Source organism: Lolium rigidum, chromosome 1 (genome assembly GCF_022539505.1).
Source record: "Lolium rigidum isolate FL_2022 chromosome 1, APGP_CSIRO_Lrig_0.1, whole genome shotgun sequence".
Taxonomy (NCBI): Eukaryota; Viridiplantae; Streptophyta; class Magnoliopsida; order Poales; family Poaceae; genus Lolium; species Lolium rigidum.
In genome coordinates this window covers 109585292-109593755 of record NC_061508.1, presented here as the reverse complement: position 1 = coordinate 109593755, position 8464 = coordinate 109585292, and the positions used below count along the sequence as shown (strand labels likewise).

The 8464-nt window shown below is 50.9% G+C and overlaps 1 protein-coding gene across 4 annotated transcripts; it reads left to right on the top strand.

Annotated features, from left to right (window-relative positions):
• Positions 1 to 255: 255 nt before the first annotated feature.
• Positions 256 to 5836, top strand: LOC124650432. 4 transcript variants are annotated; one of them, XM_047189988.1, is made up of 6 exons: positions 256 to 441; positions 537 to 589; positions 1287 to 2232; positions 2926 to 3000; positions 3158 to 3344; positions 5325 to 5836. In XM_047189988.1, the coding sequence occupies exons 3-5, from the start codon at positions 1336 to 1338 to the stop codon at positions 3269 to 3271; spliced, it is 1086 nt and encodes a 361-aa protein (XP_047045944.1). In that variant the 5' UTR covers positions 256 to 441; positions 537 to 589; positions 1287 to 1335; the 3' UTR covers positions 3272 to 3344; positions 5325 to 5836. The 4 variants fall into 4 exon arrangements, with proteins under 4 accessions (XP_047045944.1, XP_047046002.1, XP_047046127.1 ...); XM_047190046.1 differs by lacking the exon at positions 537 to 589; XM_047190171.1 differs by lacking the exon at positions 256 to 441 and having other exon boundaries at positions 581 to 594.
• The last annotated feature ends 2628 nt before the right edge of the window (positions 5837 to 8464 follow it).

The window sequence follows — 8464 nt, the reverse complement described above, 5'->3', positions numbered from 1 at the left end:
TCTGTACCTGCCGGTTTTAATTGCAGCTTCTAGGCCTCTCGAGGCCGATCCATGTTCAAAAAAAAAAAAAAAAAAAAAAAAAGCCATACAACGAGACTATGCGAGGAACAAGAATTGTACTGGAGTAGCTGGAAGGGACCCACCAGACCCTAGTGACCCCACCGAACAGCGAGCAAGCGGCGACTGACTGATCTGACTGATGCTACTACTCTCCACTTCTTCTTCCTCTCGTCACCACGAATTAAACAACGTCACAAGAGGAAAAGGGAAAGAACAAAAGAAAATCCGACTAGGGCGATTCGGCTCCGGCTCGAGATTCTTTGCTTCGCTTCTTGCCTTTGATCCGGCTCCTCGCCGTCCGTCGCCCGTCTCCTCCGTCATCCGTCCAAGCCTGCTGCTGCTCCAGGATTTGCTGCTCATGTCCGAGCCGGCCTAGTCAAGGTAAAGGATCCATCTTTCCTCCCTTGCTTACTTCCCCTGCTGCCTGCTGGTTATCTCACCGGATTCCTCTTCTCCTCCTCTCTCCCGTGCCGCAGGCGTCATTCTTGGGAGCCTTCTCTGAGCGGTTTCCTCACCCAGGCCAGGCCAGGCCAGGTACCACCGCCCTTCCCCTCCACCAGATTTATCCGTCTACAGTCTTTCTGTCTTGACCACTAGTGTAGGATTCACCCCTTCTTGCTTACCAACCGCAGATCCCGTCATTCCACTACACTTTTATTTCGACATATGTCCAAGTTTGCCGATTGCGTTGTTGTTGACTCAACTGACTGAGGTTGCTCCTCTAGTTGCAATACACGCCGGTGAGGTGGGTGCACTGGAATGCATCCCATCATTATTACTAGTTTCGTGCTTTCATCTTAGCCGGACTGATTAGCCGATTGTTTTTTGGGGGCATCGGGTTAGTCAGTTATTCCTGATCAAGTCCTCTAGTTGCATCTTTGTTAAGTGAGAAGATTGAAATGCGCACCGGCGAGGTGAGGTAACTAGACTGCATCCCCTTGCGACTACTGTTATATCTTAGCTGGGCTGATTATTCATCATTTGGGTGGATTTAGTTACTGAGTTCTGGTTATGAGTTCTGCACCTTGTCTTGCACCCTGTATATGTAAAGATCTTTGCCTGGCATATGTATTTCTACTTCTCCTGCTAGCTAGCATGCTGAAATTTTGACTAGACGACTTTCACTCCTTCTCTTTGTGGCTTCAAACTTGAACTAACACCTTTTGTTAGTACTAGCACAGTTACTTAGTTATTGAACTCAAAATTTTCGTTTCCTTTTTTTACAGGTGCAAAGGGCATACCTTTGAAGATCAATAGGTCATCAGTTGACTCAAGATGGGCCTCGAGGAGCATGACGTGCAACCAGACAGCGGAGGAAAGCCTGATGCCATCAAGCCACCTACTCTGGACAACGATCAGAAACCGAGCACCCCCCGTGTATCAACCTGCAGCACAGATAAAGACTATGGCCTCCCTCTCTGCCGGGTGTGCCATTGCGTGGAGCCCGATCTAAGAGGCGAGTCCGCTTTGGGTTTCCTAGGCATCGTGCCACCTTCTCCGAACCCCTCGTGCGCCGTGAGGACCGATGAAAAGGACTCGAGCAATGACGCTGCCAGGGGCTCCACCTGCAAGGATGCTCCTACGTTCCTCGAGTTCATAAGCCCCGAGGGGGAGATATTCGTGTGTGCCACCGACGTGGAGTCAGGCTCCTTGCGTCGGCAGGATGACGTTGTGACTCTAGGGTGCTCTTGCAAGAACGAGCTCGCTCTCGCGCATTACGCCTGCGCTCTCAAGTGGTTCGTCAGCCATGGATCCACCGTATGTGAGATATGCGGCAACGTTGCTGCGAATGTGAGGCCTGAGGATTTCAACAAGGTCCTCGCCTCCTTGAAGGATTATGAAGCTTTGAAGGAGAGGACGTCAACAGGGGAGCTGTCTTACTTGCGCTATAGTGCTGATGCAGTTGTTGATCCGATTGCCCTTGCGGCCATACGAAGGCAGCGACTTTGTGAGATTTCGTCGTGGTTCAATCCTCACAGTACACATGTGGTGTTTTCCCAGAGGTACAACGAAGAACCACCGGTTAGCCCGAGTAATAATTCTGTGGAGCATAGTGTCGTGGCAGCAAGGGCAGCTTACGCGAGGCGGAGTTTGGGTGGTACTGGAGCTTTTGTTGCTGTTGCCCTTGGTTTTATTGTTCTTGCATGGTTTGTTGCTCCACATGTTGGCAAGGTATCTATCCCTAAAAATCTTCATTCGTATTTCTGTGTATGCTGTGGCATTCGAAAGTTATAACTTGAGGCCACTCTTGTGGACAGGATCATTCAAATTTCTTCTAATTTTATTTCACAAGTACAGATAGAAAAAACTTATATTTGAGTTCAACAAAATTACACACAATAATTTGGGATTCACATTCAGCCGCACATCCATTCTAAGATGAACTAATGCTTTTTTTAGGGGCTTATAGTAGTCGCCTTAACCTCGTACTTTCCATCAATTTTATCCTCTTAGTGAGGTGAGCATCTTAAAATTACCAGTGTCCATAGCTGTAATTCACCAACATATACTTAATCATAGGAATTTATGTTTTCCGTCTCTCTCAAGATAAGTCAGTATAGTAACAGCTAGTGATATGTCAGAAGTTAGTGTGTCTCGTCTTTTTTTGAAAGTTGTGTGAGTAGGGCACTCAACTGTTTGTAGATATAAGCTATGCTAGTCTGAAGCAGAAAACTTAGATGCAGCTGTGACTATGTTCTCAGGTTGTAATCTCATCATGTTTGTAAATTGTAATTTCATTTTTTGTCATTTCTCTGTATGTGTATAGTGTTATCTGCATTTATAACTGTAAAACAATATTCTTGTGGACCAACTACTGATCAGAAGTGTGTGACTCTTTTCCTCTCTTCTTGAAAATCTGTCCAGAAAGCTGCTGCAATTTGTCTTCATATGCTTCTCGGAGGTCTATGTTCATTGACTATAATAATCTCGCTGAGATTTGTAAGTAAACTATGATTCCCAGTATACATGTTATTTTCCTGGCATGTTCTGAACTTATACTGTGAGCACTTACTCAGAAACCAACGACACATCCTGCCGCTGGCACTGTTTCTGTGAACACCAATGGTGTAATTTCCATCATCCTTTGTATCTGCAGGTGTTCCCACGGATCCAGTTCGGATCAATGCGATGTTGGGCAATCCTGTTTGTATCCTGGTTCCTCGTCTTTGGAGTGTGGGCTTCACGGACACGCAAATTACGCTCTTCATGATTATGGAGTGTATCCCCGGTCATTGTGAGGAATCAGGATTGCGTCGCGAGATCAGCATCCATGGCAGTGTTAGGTATTACATCCTTGCGTATATTCACCGCTATATAGTGTTTGTATTTTGTTACTTAAATATTTCAGATGCATTTGTTTTACCTAAAAAACAAGGAACATTTTGTTGGTGGGTGTTGATGGTTAATTGTCACTCATTGTTGATACTGTTAGACTACTTTTTATCTTTAGAAGAAAAAAAGGAAAAAATTGTGTATTTTTTACCCCTGATACTTCCATCGTAGTCTTCCATCTTCCACAAAAGAACTGAACTTGGGCTTCTGACTTTTAAGTTCTATAAGATTTTTCCCACTCCTATGCATGATCTGCTCTCCTACCACCACTGCCCCTGTGCTCGAACGTGAGGTGCAAGCCACCTTTATGCTACAACCCCAGGACTCCTTCGTGTGGCGGTGGTCGGCGGACCGGAATTTCTCCGCGAGGTCGGCTTACGCGGCCTTCTTTGCGGGTACTACGGTGGCGCCGGTTGCTTCGGAGATTTGGCGCTCGAGGGCGCCATACAGCTGCAAGTTCTTTGCTTGGCTTGTGTCCCGTAACAGATGTTGGACGGCGGATAGGCTCCAGAGGCGTGGCCTGCCGCGGCCGGCGGCCTGCCCCCTCTGCGACCAGGAGCAGGAGACGCTCCAACACCTCCTGCTTGGTTGCGTGGTTGCCCGTGAGGTCTGGGCGTGGGCGTTGACGCGGTGGAACAGGTTGGAGTGGATGCCTGGTGCGGGCTCTGAGATAGTGCACTGGTGGACCTCGCTTCATTGCCCCAGTGCCGTGCGCAGGGACTTGTGGACGGCGGTCATCCTTGTTTTCTGGTGTATCTGGAGGCATAGGAATGACGTGGTGTTCAATGGCGCCACCCCGGCGGTGGAGACCATTCGGCATAGGATTAGGGAGGAGTTTCAGAGGTGGCGTGTAGCTAGGCTTTTCCGCTCGGAGTCCTTCGGATTTCCCGAGCCTTTTCCTTTTTCGTGGCGGGACGGAGATTAGGCTTTCGTTTTTGTAGGGGAGCTGCCACCCCCTGTTGGCAGTAGCACTCGTGGTTCGGGCTTTCTTGCCCTTTCTTCTATATGATTAGTACACCTTCCAGGGTGTATTCTCGAAAAAAAAACCTTTATGCTACAACGTTGAACTACTCTCTCATGCCAGTGGTTCCCCTCAGCTCTTTCCTACCAATGACATTGTACCGTTGGCTGATGCTGACCGTAACATGATGATCCCTTGGCCTCAGAGACCACTCCAGATAAACCCTCCTACTCCCATCTCATTTCTTCCTCGACAATGATTTTCCATACTCCCCACCATGTGTCTACGGCTAGGGGCATCCTCTGTTGACTCACTGCCGCTTAAACTCTGTAGAAGCTCTCTTCAATGTCGTTATGTAAGTGTCTTCTCCGTTTATCTTCAGTTGTCCACAAGGTAGAATATCACAGATTACTATGACCACCTGCCCACGCCACCTGCTGAAAACCATTGGGCCGCCCTGGCCGCTGCCTCCCCGCGGCACTGCTGTAGAAAAGGCTGCCGTGCCAATTCGTCGACTGCGGAGAAGATCCGCCGCCGCGCCACCAGGGCTTTGCCCGGCAACGTTCCCGGCAGCGGCGGGAGGGAAGGTGGAGGTGGAAGACGGCTAGAGGAGGCTGTGATGGTGCCACGGTGCGGCCCGGCGGGGTCGGGAGCAGCGGTGATCGGCTGGAGCGACCGTGCTAGTCACCTGAGAGCTCGGCACCGCAGATCACTTGCTCTGCTCATGTGTTGTGGTATCTTTGATTTGGTGGCGATTTCTGATGTTGTGGGAATTGGTATGTGTTTTGATTACGGGTCTATTGCTAGACTTTGCATTGCTCCAAAGAAATTGGTCATATACTCATATCAACATGATTTCATCAATCGATGTGGAGGCTGGGGCTTTCCCCTTTTCGAAAAAAACAACAACATGATTTCATCGGCTGCCTTATGGTGTATTTGGACTTGACGAAATGAGATGTGTTTTCAGGGTCGCCTCTGGAGAAATTTGCTGGATATATCGTGTGTAATGTATGCTGTAGAAGTGAGTCGCTGGAGCAGGACATGTGTAGAAATGTGTGTGTACCTTACCTAAGTAGAGGAGGAAGAGCGTGAAGCTACGAGCCAGCAAAAAAAGAAGAATGAAACTGAATGACGGAGGTGTGACATAGAGATGGATGGAGATATGTGGCTTGTATCTGCAGGTCTTGCCGGAGAGGAAGTCGAGTGGCTTGGCGAGGATGTCTGGGATGGCTCTGGTGAAGGATGATGCGTGAGAGTCGATGATGTTCCCCATGAATCAGTTCCTAGCTGGTCGCTGGTGGGTTACACTGGCGCATACAAAGAACACAGCGCCATGAGAAATTGTTGCACTGTTGTTAATCTGTCTGAGTAATGTGATGTAATTGCCATCTTTTATCTTGAAATTTCAGAAGCAACTTCAAAGAGGATAAAACAGAGTAACAATAATGGTTTGTTATGAATGCTGCCTGGACCAGAATCGTCACAGACCAACCTTCTTTGAGCTCATTTCATAACTGTATCCGAAAGATCGAATCAGTGTTCATTTCAGATCGGCATGAACAAGTAGTTACCTACTCAAGGGGTGTTTGAGGACAACTTCCACATCCACCCCCCTTCCTCCTCTCCCCACCCTTCTCGTTTGAAAGCCTCTTTGGCCGCCCCGGCTCTCCCCTTCTCCTCTGGCGGCTCCGCTGGCTGGAGTGGGACGGGGAGGGGAGGCCAGCCTACTCTAGGCTTAGTTTGTTTCCCTTTGTGGAGTCTGGCGATATGCCATTAGATAGGAGCGGAGTACTTGATCTGTGGAGCCAGATCTTGTGCGGTTTAGGGATCCTTCTCGTTGGCTTCTTGCTCCAGTGCCCGGAGCTAGAGGAAAGGACGAGGAGCACCGTCTCCATCAATAAAGCTGAAGCTCTTGGAGGAGGTACTCTGGAAAGGGGAAGCTCTGATTCGTTTCGATCTCTGTCCTGTCGTGGTGATGAGGGGAGATGGGACGGTGGTGCTTTCCCCTTTTTCAGTTGGTGCCTCCCCCGCTGGTGGTTCATCTTCAACAAGTGCAACCAAGCTGGAAGCCTCTTGGCCTCGGCTATCCTCGGTCGGAAAGGCGACCATCTATCGACAACCTCCAGATTGGAGGCTCATCTCCATCTTGGCTGCTAGAGCTCGGCACTGCATCTTCCCCAAGTGGTTCGTCCCCGGTGGATTCGTGGTGGTCAGCGGCGGCGGTTCTCCGCTGGAAAGGGGCGTTCGAGCATACTCGTCCTGTTCCTCGGCGGCGGCACCTTGAGGACGTCGGCGTCTGGTGGCGGAGGCATCCAAGGACTGAATTGCTTTTCATCTTTTTGTCCCAGCTATAAAAAGACAGGCTTTATCCTCAAATATTAGGTTCTTTAGAGCGAGCGTTGAAAAGGGTCTGCCTACAAAATGTACCTGCCACTTAGTTCCTTAATGCAAGTTCATTCGGGTCGGACCCTTCTTTGTTAAAAAAAAAGTAGTTACCTTTTTTCGATAAAGGGAATATATTAATATCAAGAAGATACCAATTACACCCAGCCTCTGCAACAACGCACCACCCTAATGGCACTACGGATGCACACAACCAAAAACAAGAAAAGAAAACTAAGAAACAAAAGTCCCGCTGCAGTATCTCGGGCCTAACAACAGCAATACATCCACCGCCAAGACAACACCTAAATTACAGACTCTCCAAAAACGACGCCTCCAAGAAGGGAATAGTGCTCAAACACCGTCGTCGCTCGATCAAAGATCTTAGGTTTTCACCCTGAAGATAGTCCCCGCTCTCAAAACAATGCCTCCACCAAGGACATTGCCAGGCACAACCAATTAAGGACAGACCTTGGGTTTTCACCCGAAAGGTAGGACTCGCACTTCACTGTGTTGTCGCCCCCACTTTCGTACCGCTGCTCGTGAAGCCCGGAACACCAAGCAAGTCCCTCAACAACGCGGAGACTTGAACCTCCCTTAGCTAGTCCTCCCCTACGGCCTTCATGAAATTCTCTTCTTCCGACTTTCATCATGAATCCATAGTCACTTGATGTCAACAAAGAAAAAGAGCTTCGCGCCGCTCCCTCCAGAACCAATCGGTCGGAATAAAAACATGGGTGCGCACGACCGAATACCTCCGATCCAACAAACTCCAGGCAAAAGCACTGTTATATTCACCGGCGGAGCCTTCCGGAACTCAACACTCCGGCCAGATCACGAGTCCAGGCCTCCGGTAGGTCCTCGTCTTCACGCAAGAGAGACCCTAGGACCGCCGCCTTTATTCAGGTCGGACCCCCACGTCGGCGACCACCCTGGGCTGGCCACTCCAACCCTCCACCGGCGACACCATCGCCGGCTTCCAAGCTCCTCCATCTCGCCGCCGGAACGAGTAGGTTAGCGATAGTTGCTTGACGATGCCTTCAACAAGATAACGGCGCGACGCCGCCATCGCCCGCCATGACCGGAGTCGGCTCGGTTTTCACCGGCTACTATGCCTCCCCGTCTCGCTGCCGGCGCTGAAAGTGGGATCAAAAATCCAACACAGCCGGCTCGGCCGAGCGCCGTCGGTGGATGAAGTCAGCCACCACCACCATGCCCGGGCCGAAGACCCGGACGTCCTCAAGCCGCGAAGAAGACCCAGTGAAGCCTCCTCGTGCCATTGACGAGACGCAGTCGCGATGGATCGCGATCCGAACCTCGGGCCCAGATCCGACCACACCGCAGCCAACATCCGCCGGCGGCCGCTGGAGATCCGTCGGCCACCGCCATCCCGCTGCGTTCAGTCGACGGAGGAGGAGGGTTTAGGCCGCCGCCCCCACACGCTCCCGCAGGCCGCGCTGCGCTCTGCCGATGGAGGACCGAGCCGCCACCGCCGCCTCACCACAGGGGCTTTGCCCCGCGGCGTCCTCGGCGACGGCGGCGGAGGAGGGGGGCCTGTAGGGGAGGGGAGGAGGGCGGTGTGGAGGGGAACTCCCCGGGGACAGCGGGCGGCGCCGCCGCCTCGGGGAAGAGAGGGTTAGGTCTTTTGGGGGCTGTAGAGGTTGCTTTTCGTGCGGCCTCGGTAGAGGTTGCTTTTCGTGGCTGCTTCGCGCCAGAAATCTAGAA